Below are 17,015 nucleotides of genomic sequence, written 5' to 3'. Positions count from 1 at the left end.
CGCAGCTCATCGCTGAGGGAACTGGCACTGATCAGCGCCAGGTGCTGAACCCCGCCTACCTACGCTGGTTCACTCAGGATCAACTCGTCTTGAGCACCCTCCTCTCCTCCATGATCGAGGAGATCCTCGGCCAGCTGACCCTATGCACGACCTCTCATACTGCCTGGGACGGCTGCACACGATGTTCTTGGTGAAGAATGGTGTGTGCGTCATGCAAGTGCGGTATCAGCTGTCCAATCTCAAGAAGAAGGACATGACTACCGCTGCCACTTCCAGAAGATGAAGTCCCTTGCTGACACTATGGCATGGATCGACAACCCTCTCCAGGATGAAGAGGTCCTCGGCTACATGCTTGGTGGCCTTGGATCTGTGTACGAGGCCATCATCACCACCATCACTGCTCGGGACAAGCCGATGAACCTTACCAGCTTCTACGCCTACCTCCTTAGTGCCAAGCTTCGCCTTGAGCGCAACTCCTCGCCGGCGAGATCCACCCGTCTGGCAACTCGGCTACTCGTTCGAGTGACAGACACCACACCGGTGGTCGCGGTGGCCAAGCTCGCGGCCATGGACAGGGACGTGGAGGCTTTGGCAGCAACGGCAGCGGCGGCGGCAAACCTACTTGCCAGGTCAGCAGCAAGTATGGGCATGATGCCTTCCACTATCGCAATCGCTTCAACCATGCCTACCAGCCAGACGATCGGCGCGAGCGCACTGGGAACACTATGCAGACCAGCTCCTACATCATCGACACCAATTGGTATGCGGACACCCGATCACATGACAAGCGACCTCGAACTCCTTCATGTGCACAAGCGCTACACTGGGAAGGATCAAGTCCATGTCGCCAATGGCTCAGGTCTAACAATTTCACATATTGGTCATTTTGTGCTTCCTGGCTCATCTAAACCACTTCATCTTAAAAATATCCTACACATACCTCATATAAACAAGCATCTTATGTCTGTTCATAAACTTATGTATGATAATCATGCATATGCCAAGTTTCACCCTGATTTTTTTTGTGTCAAGGAGCAGGCCACAAAGAAGGTTCTTCTTCACTGTAGATGTCGAAATGGTCTCTACACAGTGCCATGATGTTCCTCATCATCACCCACCTCACATCGCCAGGGTCTTGCTGCCACCATCCTATCCTCGGATTTGTGACACCGACGACTAGGGCACCCATCTTCCACCATTGTCAATTTAGTTACTCGATCTAATAAACTAGCATGTGCAACTTGTCGTAAGAATTCTATTTGTGATGCCTGCCAGTAGGCCAAAGTTCATTAATTGCCATTTCGTTCTTCCACCCATATTACGTCTTCGCCTCTTGAACTTGTGCATTCAGATGTTTGGGGTCCGGCTGTGACCTCTGTTGGATGTTTCAAATACTACGTTATCTTTTTAGATGATTACAGTCGCTATACATGGATCTATTTATTGAAACAAAAATCCGATGTTGAACATGCCTTCTATCTTTTTCAGAAACATGCTGAGCGTTGTCTGAACACTTTTCAATCTGATTGGGGTGGGGAGTACCATTGACTTTCACGGTATTTTGAGCGTGAAAGCATTTAGCATCGTGTTTCTTGTCCTCACACTTCACAACAAAATGGCATTGTCGAACGCAAGCATCACCACCTAGTAGAAACAAGCATTACCCTTCTTGCTCATTCATCTCTACCGGTTCGCTTCTGGGATGAAGCTTTTCTCACAACTTGCTACCTTATCAGCTGCATGCCCATGCGAACTCTACAACACTCATGCCCACTACATATTCTTCTCCAGGAGTCTCCTAACTACACATTCTTGCGTGCTTTTGGCTGTGCTTGCTGGCCCAACCTCCGTCCATATAATAATAAGAAATTATGCTTCCGCTCTCGACAATGTGTGTTTTTAGGATACAGCTCGATGCACAAGGGGTACAAATGTTTAGATCCCTCAACTGGCCACATATACATATCACGAGATGTTGTATTTGACGAATCCATTTTCCCTTTTGCTACAACATCCAAGTTGTCTCCTCCTTCCACTCCAATGCCTTCTGTCTTTCCTGCCAATGAGCCGGCATTACATAATGACCATATGCGAAATTGTGACTTGTTGTTATTGGCCTCTGACCCTCCTGCTCAGTGCAGCTCTATGCCTCTCAGATCCTATGAGCATGGCGGTGCTCCCCCATCTGATGTGGTAGGATCAGTTCTAATCCCTGTATCAGACCCTGCATCGGCAACAACAACAGCACCTGCAGCGCCTAGTGCGCCTTCCCTTGTTCCTTGTCAGGCAACAACAGGCCCTATTCTCATCCACCAAGGATACTGGTACCTCAACAGCTCAACCAATTACAAGGCTGGTGCCTGGGACATTGTCTTCACCACCTGGTATGACAGCTGCTACCTCCCCAACTGTTTCGTATCCAACAATTGCACCGACACCATCAGCACCTTCCCTGGATGCCGCTGCATCCCCAACTAGTGTTGTTGAGCTTCCCTCTTTGCCAGAGACTGGTCCACCTCATCACCACATGATTACTCGACTGCGTGATAACATTGTCAAGCTGGCTGTCCGCACCGATGGGACCATCAAATATGATCCGAGTTGTCGTGCCTTCTTTGCTGCTCCTACATCACATCGAGCTGCTCTCGCTGATCCTCAGTGGTTGGCTGCCATGATCTCGGAGTTTCAGGCATTACAACAAAATGCAGCATGGTCTTTGGTTCCTCGGCCACCAAATTAGAACATAATCAGTTGCAAGTGGGTTTTCAAGTTTAAGAACAATCCTGATGGCTCTATTGATAAGTACAAAGCTCGCCTTGTCGCTCATGGGTTCACTCAACAGTATGGCATTGATTATTCAGAGACTTTTAGCCTAGTGGTTAAGCCAGCAATAGTGCGGCTTGTTCTGTCCCTCACAGTGTCACGAGGCTGGGATCTTCATTAGATTGACATCAGTAATGCCTTTCTCCAAGGTGACCTTACTGAAACTGCATATATGCAACAGCCATCGGGTTTTGAGGATCTATCTTGTCCTTCCTATGTTTGCAAACTTCAGAAGGTTATATACGATCTCAAACAGTCACCTCGAGCTTGGTACTCTCGTCTTAGTAACTGTCTCTAGCAACTTGGTTTTGTTCCTTCTACTGCCGACACATCTCTGTTTATCTTCTCTCATGATGGCCTTAGCATCTATATGCTCATGTACGTTGATGACATTGTGATTGCAAGCTCCTCCCGAACTGCCACTAGCAAGCTTCTGCACCAGCTGCTAGCTTCCTTTCCTGTCAAGGATCTTGGCCCTCTTCACTAATTTTTTGGGCCTTGAAGCTGCTCACAATTCAGAGGGGCTCAATATTTCTCAATAGAAATATGCTTCGGACATTCTTAGCTGGATTCATACGGAGAATTGCAAGGCTGTCTCAACACCCATGAATGCACAAGAGAAGTTGTCCAGTGAGCAAGGCTGTGCTCTAGGAGAAGCTGATGCTTTCACATATCGCAGTACAGTTGGCGCCTTCCAGTACCTCACCTTGACATGACCTGATATTTCTTTCGCGGTGAAGAAGGGTCTACCGGTTCCCATCCAAGCCTACTGATGTTCACTAGGAAGTTGTCAAGAGAATTCTTCGATATGTGAAAGGTACAGTGGGTGTTAGTTTGAGGATTAGGAAATCCGGTTCCACTCTCCTCAGCGTTTTCACTGATGTGAACTGGGCGGGTTGTGTTGATGATCGCCGCTCGACAGGTGGCTTTGTCATGTTCTTTGGCTCAAACCTCATTTCATGGAGTGCACATAAACAACCTACTGTGTCCAGATCCTCAACTGAAGCTGAGTATAAGGCTCTAGCAAATGGTAAAACAGAAGCAGTTTGGGTGCAGTCTCTACTAAAAGAGGTGCAGATACCCCAACAGAGAGCCCGGTTTTGTGGTGCGACAACTTGGAAGCCACTTACTTAACTGCTAATCTTATGTTTCATGATCGCACTAAACACATAGAGGTGGACTTCCATTTTGTTTGAGAAAAGGTGGCCCTAGGCACGTTGGAGGTGAAGATCATCTCATCAGCAGATCAGGTTGCAGACATCTTCACCAAGCAAATGCTACAGAAGTCACTATCCAATCTCAACCTAGTGCAAACTGGTTACTATCCAATCTCAACCTAGTGCAAACTGGTTGACATTGAGGGGGGATGTTAAGTATGGTTGGCATTGAGGGGAGATGTTAAGTATAGAAGTGTAGCATATCAGTAGCATATTCGATGTTAGTCAGATCCTGTCAATATCAATAGCATATTCGATGTCAGTTAGATCCTGTCAATAGTCAATAGCTGATTGACCGGTGATTGATTGGTGATCACCTTGATTGTAATCATTTGATTCTTTCCTATAATGTAATACAAATACATACCAACGCTGCAGGGTTGAGTTCACGGCAAATCATTTGTTTCACATTATTGAGTTGCATGCACCAACCAGTTCAACCTAAAAGCTTAAGCTGATAGGAAAAGGTGGGGCAATTCACTTATGCTCCAACACTCCACCTCACGTGGAGGCTCCCTTAAACCACATATATGGATATTTGAGTGGGCTATAATTATTTTATTTAATCATGCCCGCCAGGATTCGAATTCGAGACCTCTGGCCCTGGTACCATTTTGAGTTGATGCACCAACCAGTTCAACCCAAAAGCTTAAGCTGATAAGACAAGGTGGGCAATTCACCTATTCTCCAACATGCAGCGACAACGGGCTGCTGTGAGGCCGTGACAAGTGCTGCAAAAGTGCAGAGTGTGGTTGCGTCGGGCTGCTGCCATAGGCAAGGTGCTCGTGCAGCTCCGCTTGGCTGCTGTGATGTGCTAGCTCAGATCCTCTAATATCTATTTGCTAGATATTACCTAAGCCCCTGTTTGATTGCTTTAGTCCCTACTCTGTTTGGATCCAGGGACTAAAGTCCATTAAAGCAGATGAACAAACATGATATTACCCCCATGTCGTTCCCGTTCCGGTCGGCATTGGGCGCCGCCTGATCCCTCTTGATAGCACCATTCCTCCTCATCGCGTCCCCGCGCCCACCACCATCTCCTCCTCCTCCTCCTTTCCTTCCCGCGTTCGGCTCCGCCTCCTCGCGGCGAAAGCCCGGCGGCATCTCGAGCTTGCCGTGGAGGTTGATGCGGCGGCACGGGCCCATGCTCGAGGTCTAGCGATGGAGCGGGATCGAGGTCGTCCTCCGTGTCCAGGTAGGGGTCCTGCCGCCGCTCCGTCGGCGAGCAGCGGGGCTGCGGCGCAGCGGAGGAGGAGTTGGACTCCCCCCGAGAAGAAGGCGGAGGAGTGGAACCCTGTGCGGCGCGCCCAGGAGCGCAGCTCCCGCGGGTTGTGGTCATGGTTGTTGCCCATGAACGGCGGCACCCGCTCGCCGCCCTCGCCCCTGTCTCCCGCTCCCCCACCACCACAGCCGGTGGTCCGCCGTGAGCTCGGCATCGCCGCCGCCACTGGGCACGCTCGAGACAGCTGAGCAGCCGGAGGGAGGGTTCGGGATAGGTGGGATGGGCAATAAATGAGGGGTAGGGGTATCTTCCGGGACTTTTAGTCCACTTTAGTTCACTCCCAAGGGACTAGAGGACTAAAGGATTTAGTCCACATTTTAATCTATTTATTTAGCACTTTAGTGACCTGAAGTCATGTAACCTAACATGGCCTAAGCATATCGAATTTCTCCACGTCTCTACAATCGTGGGTTATTGAAGTTTGAGACGATTATTCTACTTTTGAACTTTATATTGCACTTTGAAAAGGAATTTATATGTGCACTTGTGTTTGTAGTAAAATTCACCGTGATGCATATCACTAATAGTTAAAAAGGAAACGAATGACTAGGATAAGCATAAACAAAAGCAGCCCAGTGGTCTGGTACGTGTTAGGGGCAAAATTAACTTTTCAAGTATCAGTTAACACCGTAAGTAAGCAAAATGGACGGAAGTGTCAAATGAGACATAAAAGTTATACCTTTTGAATGAAAAAATTCCCAGTGCCACGTAGAAAATTCTAGTATCAAATAAGAAATTCTCTCGAAAAAAAAGCTCCCAGTCCCACCCACTGACCCACGGACCCACGGACCCACCGACACCCACGCGTGCCGCGCGGCCAGGGCCAGCCGTTTTTGGAGCTCTTCGTAATTCCTTTTCCGCGCCGCAGGCTCCACCACGCCGCTGTAGCCGCCAGGCTCCGGCCGCCTTCGGACTCTCCGCCCGGCGCTACTTCGGTGTGCCTGTGGGCTGTGGCTCAGGTGAGGCCTATCTCCCATCTGCCTCGGCCGCTGTTAGTGACTAGTGTCTTTGGGGAATTCTGCCGAACACCCTGAGGACATGGACGGTTACGCTCGATGTTTCTCTTGGTTTACTCCTCTGCAACTGCTGGCATAGTGGCAGTCAAGTACTGTCTGTAGATAATGTATGGCCCAGGTCAGTCTAGTGATGATCTTAACACTTTAGTACTCGTTTAGTCTGGAAGTGTAATGTTCTCAGTTTGTCGCTACTCTAGGTAGAGTAAGTATATGGTTGCTTAAATGCTCACTCTGCTTTTCTGAAGATAAATCGGACCAGATGCTGGTTTCTCTTTTTAGGTAGCATGTTGTTTGAATTCTTTTTTTGAACGAATTCAGAAACACATTTTTCAGATAGTTAAATTGATAATAACTTGATAACTTACGCAACCTAATTCGGACCTTTTAGCGGCCTCTCATGGATGCACTAGGTATGATGAATGGCCTCTCATGGTTGAACAAAGGCTGCCTCTAAAAGGGGATAAACAATACTGACCAAACAATCGGCATTTTTACAGTTTATATTACGCATTAAAAGCTAACTAAGTTGTCCTTATTATTACTAGAAAATAAATTTCTACTCCCTCCGTTCCAAATTGTAGGTCGTTTTGGCATTTCTAGATTCATAGATTTTGCTATGCACCTAGATATATAGGTGGATAGTAAAATCTATGAATCTAGAAATGCCAAAACGACCTACAATTTGGGACGGAGGGAGTAGAAGTTATCAAACCCATATGTCTAAAAGTTAATGACCAGGAGCTTTATAAACAAACTAACATTTGTAAAATTCCGTTCAAGAAGAAATATTAGTATGATAATATTCACTACCAGTGTGATGTAAAAAAATGCTGCTTTACTGTTCCACGATCAATTATAATTAAAGGAAGCAATCTATCTACATTTCTCTAGGAAGTACTCCTTGCCTAACTTTCAAATATTACTCGAGAATCTGAAATCCTCATTATTGTAGCTCACCATGAGTAGGCAGGGTGATCGTCTTGTTCAGCACATGCCAAAAGAGATACTACAATATCATTCATTGTAGGCCTGCTGTTCCTTTCTTCAAGACAAGCTACAGCAATTTTCAACATTATCATTGCTTGCTCTGGATTAAAATGACCTTGCAGTCTATGATCAACTATATCCTTGACATCTTCACTCTCCACAAATTGTTTCAAGACCTGCACAAACTGTCCAAGCTCGATCTCCCTCCCATCCACTGTTATTCCACTTGAGATCCTACTTCCTGTAACAATCTCAAGAAGGACAACACCATAGCTATAGACATCAACTTTTGCATTGATCGGCAAGTTCAACGCCCACTCTGGTGCCATGTACCCCATGGTTCCTCTCATATGGGTGAGTTTGAAACTAGAACTGTCTCTCTTCGAGAGTTTGGCTAGTCCGAAGTCCGCAATCTTAGCTTCAAAGTCTCGATTCAGGAGTATGTTCTCTGGCTTTACATCACAATGGATCACCCACTCAAGGCACTCATGATGCAGGTAGGCCAAGCCTCTTGCTGTTCCCAATGCTATTTTGAATCGCTGGCTCCATGCAATTAGTCTCTCACTACTTACATTGCCAAATAGATACCTGTCCAGTGATTCATTCTCCACATACTCATAAACCAGTAGTTTGTGTTGACCCTCAGAGCAAAAACCCCACATTCTTACTAAATTCATGTGGTTAATCCTTCCAATTATACTCATTTCTGCCCACAATTCCTCCTCACTGTGTGTGAAATTTGTTAGCTTCTTCACTGCCACTACTCGCTTATCTTCAAGCACTCCTCTGTAAACAATTCCAGAGCTCCCTCTTCCAATCTCTTCTTTGAATTTTCCAGTTGCTTCCCTTAAGTCGCGGTGTGTGAATATCCTGAACTGGCTTGTTACCATCCTGTAGCCTGCCTCCATTGACTTTGGTATGTTTTGCTTGCTGGAAAGAAACCACCAGCTTGTACCAGTAAAGAGCAGTACTAGGGCTCCCAGTATTGCTGCAAACACATAATAAGTTGTCCAATTTTTATCGACACTGTTCATTCCATACATACTTGCAGATCCTTCTACAATCTCTGGAATATCCCGGTTGCATGTTTGATGAGACTTTCTGGAGACTAAGGATGTTGATATGCCCAAATTCTTGGGTAATTTTATATAGTTATCACCAGGAAAGCTTGGGTAGCTGTAGCCATTGAAGAGTACCGCTTTTGTGTAGCAAAGTCCAGGTCCTGCCTTGTACGTGAAAGCGGAGCAGGAGCAGGCATCCAAACAAACCCTCTTGCATTCTTCAAGTGAGATAGACTGGTTGTAGCTCAGATCAAAGCCATAGAAGTCAGTTTGGGGGATCTTGATGAACTCAAACTCTTCTGTGTTGTTGCAGGTTTTCCTGAATTGTGGCTGACAGCCTTTGTTCCAAATCTGTGGATCAATCATCTCATGACCTGGCGGACATGAGCACTGGAAGCTTGGCAAAGACTGGCATATCCCATTTTGTCCACATAACCCATGCACATCACACATTTTTGCTATGGCCTCCCATGAAATTATCCAATTCCCATTAGATGCATTCAAACTGTACATTCTGAGGTTTCCATCATAATCAATCTTTAGCCTTCTCTTGATTTTAGTACCCCAATCAGATGACTTTACGTTCAGCCCATCACTTGAGAGGAAATACCCTTCAGCGTCGAGGACTGCAATCCTGGAGCTATTGTAATTTGTCCGCCCACTTTGGAACACACTGTAGTCTGCACTTGGCCAATAGATGCTTGATATATCTGGTCCATCATACATGAGGCGCAGCACATTGTCGTTGTCAAAGTAGAGGCTGTAGTAACCAGATACTAACCTTGTTGCTTTGGTGAGGGGCTGAAAAGGCAGCAGTGTGTCAGTTGGTGAAGAGAAGCTTTCCCATAAAACTGCACCATTGGAACCTTTGATGATAAGGTTGCCAGTATCAAGTAGGGCTACTGTCGTGCCCTTCCCAGAGCCCGTCTTGCTGTCCCATGTCACGGTGCCATTAACATCAGTGAGGACCAAATTGCCACCATGGTTCAACAAAACCATGGAGCCATGGCCGTTCACAGGGGACTTGGGGTTTGCAGACCACACGACAGTCTTTTCCATGGTGTTTGTGAACCAGATAGAGAAGGAGAAAGCATTCCCTCCTACTTCATAGAAGCCACAGGAGAAATCGGAATTTGGTGAGGTAAGGAAAGTTTGTTTGTAGTCTTCTACCAATAGGGATGAGCCAGTGCCTAGCATTAGCTTGGGTGAAGCATCTGAGGATGGGAGAATGGTGAGCAATGGAAGAACGATTAGAGAGAGGAACCTGGCCATGTTTAGGTCTTGACTCTTGAGGGCATGGTATGGTGCTTCCATTTATGTGCTCTTGTTTTAGCATCCACTTGCTGGGAAGGCGCTTTTGGGAAGTCAAACTTTAACGGACGCTGCAGCTTCTACGCCTAAGCCATGAACAAACGTATTATCTCACTGTGTCACTTATGGCGGCTTAGATAGAGAAGACAGAGATGAATGTGATGCGATTCCTGAATTTTTTAAGGTTCAAGACAGCTGGATTGACCTGAGGTATGAAAGCAAATAAATCTGTTTCCTTTTGCTTTTAATATAGGAAATTCAACGCATGATTTCGGCGCGTTTTGCTTCATGAAACATCGTGGCCCTTCAATTGTTTCTTTTTTCCACATAACTTTGATATTATTGAGTTATAAGCTAGATGCCAGCCCTTCGAATTGCCAACAGAAGTTTGTTGGTGACAAGCTGCATGTCCTTTCTCAGGATCAACATTTTTCTGTAATGGTTTCCTTATGCGTTTTCTTCACAAACATGAGAAATGAGAATTATTGGATACATTGCGTTTTCTTCACAAACATGAGAAATGAGAATTATTGGATACATTGACCTATTTATGATGTGCCATTTTTTGGGGGGGAATGAGTTAGCCTGTGGAGGTGGGCAAGTGCTGCTTAGCCGGCTGCCAGTTGCATTGCCCAGATCGTTACGGTGATAGTGATGTTCATCTCTATCATGGACTTCTGACCGGGCAACTTGTGCATATCATGCATGACGCTGCAACTGTCTCCAGATATATATCAATACCATTATGATGGTCTATCTTTTTTCAATTTTTTAGTGCAAAAGTGAACTAAAGTTTTTTTCCCATTACTTTGGGTTCTACTTGATATGGGCCCGCATATGCATATAGGAGTATTCTATACTGAACCATTCCTGGATCGGAGCTGTCGGTGATTCATTTCCCGTTTTTTAAGGGCATTAATATCAGTTCAATGATGGTAAAAAGATAAGCTAGTAAAATGAAGAAATATCAGTGTAGTATTCCATATCAGTGCAGTATCCCAGTTTTCTGTAACATTCAGTCCGTGCAGAGCTCCGGCTCCATGGATAGTCAAATTCTGGATGATACCGGTTTCAACGGTGTGTGGACAAGAGCATAGCCGGCTCTCTCAGGTCAACTTAAACGTCGGCTAGACGCCTAGACCAGTGATGTGTTTCTATTGAGCGTGCCACGTGTGAACGTGTTAGAGCAACTGCAGCCTTGATATTATCTGATAATAATACATCCGAAGCAAGGTTCTGAAAGTCCAGCCTTTATCACATCTGAGCTGAAAAAGGACGTGCTTTGCTCCAATAAAACCAGCTCACCCATGCCGTGCATGATCATCAACCTTGATAGCGTCTTCTACGGATTTATGAAGAATACAATCCTTCAAGTTTGAATTTGAAGTTTGAAGTGTCAAAAATCGAACCAACTTCCGGTCTTTTTCACGGAAAAAAAAGAGTATAAATCGACTTGTTTTTTCTATAAGCCGAGTTGTTTTGGTTTATTGCAAACGGCGATTGGCCAAATTCGGAACGGAAAGAAGGCCAGGAGTACGCGACCTGTTAAGAAAAAGCCAAGCGGCGAATCCGGGGCCTTTCTCGAAAGTAAATTCCGGGCTCAGGGTTAAGAAAGGCCGATCCTTTTTTGGTGCCAGGCCGTAAGAAAAGGCCGATCCTTTTGGGCTGCCAAATTGATTGGCAGTCTCTCGCTCGCTCGGCACGGCGCGCGCGGATCAGGGGAGGGCGGGCCTGAAGCTGGCTGAAATACTTCTGTGACCTTGCTGGGCCCCCAAACCAAAATGTTGTGTGTGTGTTTTTTTCGAGGACAAGAGTTTGCTTGTATGGTGTACGCGAATGTGATTAGCGGCTTAGCGCAAGGAACGCCATTAATCACCACATTAGGAATATTCCTAGCCATCGAGCTTTTTTCTCTTCTTTTACTGGGTTTACAACGTGGACGAGAAGTGCTGTAATAGCCAAACTAGCGAGCAAGCAAGCGACGTTTGAAAACATACAGCTTCACCGTACTTGGTCTCTTCGCGTGGTCGTGCACAGTAGACCGACTCGCTGACACTGATAACGAGAGGCAAAGCCAAAGCCTTGCTCAGACCGAGCCGGAATCCAATGGATCGTGACTCGTACTGGCGAGACGACGGCAAGCAGGACATGGCCGAACACAGACAGGGGTGATCGGTGATCCGTTCAATGTTTTCAATAAATGCACTGACGTTGTCACATGACATGGAGAAAAAAAGATTACCACTTGCAAGCGATGTGTCGCGTGCGATGGCGATCGACGAGATTTCAGCCAGCTTAAAACCAACCGCAGTCCTCCACGCAAACGTCACGAAAGAAGCCGGTAGACTACAATAGCAAAATGTGAAAGTAAGTTGTTGAGCATAAGAGGTAATGTTCCGTTGTTCACGAATCACAACAGAGATGCTCTTCTCGGGTGATAGAATAACTGAAGGCGCAACAACTGCAATTTTCTTTAAGCCCGCGCTAATCACTCTTAAGAAAGGGACTGGCTCGGTGACAGTGGCATCGCCGTTAAAAAGGTCAGAAGCTCCAACTCATGTCCGTGCCTTGCGATCACACATGGATGTGTATAGGTATCATAGACTAGTAGTGTGACCAAGCAGAGCGAGGACCATTCGATCGCGTGGTTTGCTCCTGCAGGATCAGACCAGGCAGTCAAAATCGTGGCCTATTCTTGCTAAGATGCCCACAGGGTAAAAGATAATGACAAGATGAAGTGGAGAGGAAGATGAATGGATGCTTTATTTAGGAAAAAATTTAGTGATAAGGAACAGCGATTTGAGATTCTACAAGTCGATCCGTCAAACTAGTAGCTATTTCGTCGTAAAGATATCTTTCAGTCATGGAACCCAAACTACACTTTGACACGGCTTCCAGATGAAGAACTTGCATCTTGACAAAAACATTGCCGTGGATTTTGAAATTTCCTCGGGAAAATAAGAAAGTTCAAATTGTCTTTCTACTTTTGCTAACGAAGATACAGCCTTATATATCAAACAGAGATGTTCGTTACAGACGACATATATCACGTTATACAAAGCAGAAATACAGTGATGCATGTGGCTTGCACATTTTGCGCACGACGCCGTCGGCGCGCACGTTTCACGGCCGGGGAACCGGTTGATGTCAAATCCGTCCTTCTTCCAAGATGCTCGATGCTAACCGAGGAAAATGGCTTCGAATAGTGAACGACTTGACTCACGTGATCAACGTAGCATCAAAGGAAAAAAAATACTTTAGGTTCCCAAGCAATCGTAGGCTCGTAGCATTCTTGTTGGCTACGATAAGTCCATCAATTATCAAATAGTAAACACTTGGCACGGACAAGATCTGGCATGCAGATCTGTTATTACGGCATCAAACATTTGGTAATATATAGTTAGCCACTTAGCTTTGACTCTGATAAAAAAAATGATTTATGCAAGTGTTCGAGCACTCAATTTCACACAAATATCAATTTGAAGGCCATCGTCTGAGCCTCAGAAACACAACCCCACCGGTCTATTAGACAATTATTCAATGTCTTTCCTGCTGTCGCTTATCCTCCTCCACAAATGCAAAACGTCCCCATCAGTAGACATCATCCAAAACCAAAGTGAAACTGCACAGGAATAATATATTGTGTACACACCTGGATCCGCCTGCAGTTTTTGCCCTGCTCGGGTCAGTTTCCAACCAGTTCAAGTCAGCATCGAACTCAGTATATGCGCCAATGCGTGTCGTCATCTTAGCTACACTGCGAGGAGCTAAAGCAGAGATAAAGCTACCAACCTGTACCCCTACCGCCCTACGCCTCCACAGCCAAAAGAGCTCCCTGAGACGGAGAAGAATGGCTACGCTGCTCTATCTCCTCGTTCTTCCGTTGCTCTCCTTCCAGATTTGCTCCGGTGCTTCGCCATGGCAGACCATGACCACCGGCTCACACATCAGAGGAGAGGATCATGACAAGGTCTTCCTCATCTCGTCGGACCGCACCTTCTCTTGCGGCTTCCACGAGCTTGGCACAAATGCTCTCACCTTCTCCATCTGGTACACCACAAGCACCACCGATAGAACCGTCGTCTGGACGGCAAACCCCTACTCCGCGGAGAGTGGCTACTCTCCCGTGAACAAATATGGCTCCAGGATATCACTGAACCACGACGGCAACCTGATACTCACAGATACCAACGGTTCCAGGGTGTGGGAGAGCAGGACGTCGTCTGGCAAGCACACGACAATTACCCTCCTCAACAACGGCAACCTTGTGATCAACGACTCTGACAACAAAATCGTGTGGCAGAGTTTCCATTCACCAACTGACACCTTGCTCCCGGGGCAGACCCTGACAAAGGACACAAGGTTAGTCTCTGGTTACCATCACCTCTACTTCGACAACGACAACGTCCTGCGAATGTTGTATGACGGCACAGAGATCACAAGCATCTATTGGCCAAGTCCAGATTACAACGCAGAAAATAATGGGCGCAATAGGTTTAATAGCACCAGGATAGCAGTTCTAGATGATGTGGGTAATTTTGTGTCAAGTGATGGGTTTAAGATAGAGGCTTCAGATTCAGGTCCAGGAATCAAGAGAAGGATCACAATTAATTACGATGGCAATTTCAGAATGTACAGCTTGAATGCATCAACAGGGAAATGGAACGTCACAGGGCAGGCTGTAATACAGATGTGCTATGTGCACGGCCTATGCGGAAAGAATGGGCTCTGTGACTACTCTGGTGGTCTCAGATGTAGATGTCCTCCAGATTATGAGATGGTTGATCCAACAAATTGGAACAAAGGATGCAGACCAATGTTCTCGATTGACAAAAGCCGAGCAACTGAGGATTTTACATTTGTCAAGCAACCTCATGGTGACTACTATGGCTTTGATCTGTCCTCCAACAAATCCATCTCATTTGAAGCATGCTGGAACATCTGCTTGAACACCAGTACCTGCTTATCTTTCACATACAAGGGTGGAGATGGTTGGTGTTACACTAAAGATGTACTTTATAATGGTCAGGTGTACACATACTTCCCTGGAGACAACTATATGAAAATACCAAAAAGTTCAAATAGTTTGATACCCTATATCTCTAAACAGGAAAGCCTCACATGTGGACCACCAGGTTCCGAGATCATGCTAGGATCAGCAAGCATGTATGGAACAAAGAAGGACAACATAAATTGGACATACTTCTATGTCTTTGCTGCAATACTGGGAGCTCTAGAGTTACTTGTTATTGTGACAGGCTGGTACCTTTTCTTCAAGAAGCATAACATACCCAAATCAATGGAGGATGGGTACAAGATGATAACAAACCAGTTCAGGAGGTTTACATACCGAGAATTGAGGGAAGCAACTGGAAAGTTCAAAGAAGAGATTGGAAGAGGAGGCGCGGGAATCGTATACAGAGGAGTGCTTGAAGATAAGAAGATAGTGGCAGTAAAAAGGCTTACAAATGTTCGCCAGGGAGAGGAGGAATTCTGGGCAGAAGTGACCCTTATTGGAAGAATCAATCACATAAATTTAGTCAGAATGTGGGGGTTTTGCTCAGAAGGGACAAACAGGCTATTAGTATATGAGTATGTAGAGAATGAGTCACTGGATAAGTACCTCTTTGGTGAGAGAAGTACTGAAAGTCTGCTTGGTTGGAGCCAAAGGTACAGGATTGCCCTAGGCACTGCAAGAGGCCTTGCTTATCTTCATCATGAATGCCTCGAGTGGATTGTTCACTGTGACGTGAAGCCAGAAAACATACTCCTAACACGAGACTTCGATGCCAAGATAGCAGACTTTGGACTGGCCAAGCTTGCAAAGCGAGATAGCACTAGCTTCAATTTCACCCACATGAGAGGCACAATGGGGTACATGGCACCAGAATGGGCATTGAACTTGCCACTCAATGCAAAGGTTGATGTTTACAGCTATGGGGTCGTGCTTCTGGAGATTTTGACTGGAATTAGGGTTTCAAATGGCATAATGTTAAAGGAAAGACAAATAGATTTTCTGGAGTTTGTCCAGGAGGCTAAACATATTCTATCTTCCGGGAATGTCAGTGATATTGTTGATGATAGGTTGCATGGCCATTTTGATACGGAGCAGGCAATTGCAATGGTGAAAATAGCCTTTTCATGCCTCGAAGAAAGAAGCAAGAGGCCAACAATGGATGAAATTGTCAAGGTGCTCATGTCATGTGATGATGAAGACGACTACCATCCTGCTTATTCATATTAACTTGCAACAGAATCAAAGAATTGAGCTGCAGGCATAACAAGTTTCATGCTAAGTGTACCTTTGATCATGTTAGTATAGGAACAGTGAGACAAGATGAAAAGAGCTGGCTGAATGAATGTACTGTAAAATGTGGAGATTGTAATCTTTGAATGTAGTAATGTCGATACTACTAGAACCCTGGCAGTTACTTTTTTTAATTACATTTGCCAATTAGAGAAAGAGAGGAGAAGCGCATCCCGAGAATTTCATCTCCCTAAACATTTTCACCATCACAAGTTTCAGCACATCATGTTCAGAAAGACTAAAAATTCTTATCACTTCCATCAATAGAAAAATACACTCCTAGGATATTATTGTACAAAAAGACATCAAAGGAAACTGTTTTCTCACCTGAGGATGCAGCATCCACACAATTTATTGGAAACAATTTTTTTTCAGCAGTAAAATGGAGCCACCACCTTGCACAAGCTAATCTGATGGCGAAGCTTGTGGCCTTTAACCCCACCTTGCTACACCAGAATTATTGAATACAGTATTTTGTCCAATAGGTAAACATGTATACCTTTTATGCTTTTCTGAATCAGGACAGATGAATGTTAACTACTGATTAACATTGAACTGCCTCCATAAGAGTATTAACTGCCTCTTTACCATAGCATGATAAATTCAATTCTGGGTTCTGTAGAAACTCATAATAAGTGATTGCCTATCTTTTAATATCAAAACTGGAGAAAATCGAGGTATCCAGAAGCTATTACCAGGCAACTGACACCTTTTATGTCGCCTGAATTCTGAAAACAAGCATAACTTGATTCTAGTTTTCTCCAGAACTGGAACCTATAAGGTATTGAAACAGAACCAAATCATAACGACACATAACCGCCACCGCAAATTTTCATGGTTGGCCTTTTCGGGGGAAAAGAAACAAATTTATATGGTTGGCATTCTAGGCAGCACGCAGCACTACTGCCGAAAGCCCGAAAGCTCTTTATTGATCAAAAAAGTGCGCAGGGGCTATATTGTTTCGAATGGACCTTATGCTAACGCTCATAGCTTTAATCCACGAACAAGCAA

General features: G+C 45.4%; 2 protein-coding genes across 3 annotated transcripts; one reads left to right on the top strand and one right to left on the bottom strand.

Annotated features, from left to right (window-relative positions):
* Positions 1-5,908: 5,908 nt before the first annotated feature.
* LOC101757320 (putative receptor protein kinase ZmPK1) lies at positions 5,909-10,118 on the bottom strand. Of its 2 annotated transcripts, XM_004969430.3 has the most exons (2): positions 7,296-10,118; positions 5,909-6,434 (listed from the first exon to the last, which is right to left on the bottom strand). In XM_004969430.3, coding segments are annotated over exons 1-2 (2,406 nt in total). In that variant the 5' UTR covers positions 9,701-10,118; the 3' UTR covers positions 5,909-6,433. The 2 variants fall into 2 exon arrangements, with proteins under 2 accessions (XP_004969487.2, XP_004969486.2); XM_004969429.3 differs by lacking the exon at positions 5,909-6,434 and having other exon boundaries at positions 7,056-10,118.
* A 3,313-nt stretch (positions 10,119-13,431) lies between these two features.
* LOC101756923 (putative receptor protein kinase ZmPK1) lies at positions 13,432-16,160 on the top strand. Its single transcript, XM_004969428.3, has one exon. The coding sequence runs from the start codon at positions 13,548-13,550 to the stop codon at positions 15,939-15,941; it is 2,394 nt and encodes a 797-aa protein (XP_004969485.2). The 5' UTR covers positions 13,432-13,547; the 3' UTR covers positions 15,942-16,160.
* The last annotated feature ends 855 nt before the right edge of the window (positions 16,161-17,015 follow it).

The sequence above is a fragment of the Setaria italica genome, chromosome V (assembly GCF_000263155.2).
Source record: "Setaria italica strain Yugu1 chromosome V, Setaria_italica_v2.0, whole genome shotgun sequence".
Lineage (NCBI taxonomy): Eukaryota > Viridiplantae > Streptophyta > Magnoliopsida > Poales > Poaceae > Setaria > Setaria italica.
Note: the sequence above shows the minus strand (reverse complement) of the source record. Positions and strands in the feature narration are given on the sequence as shown.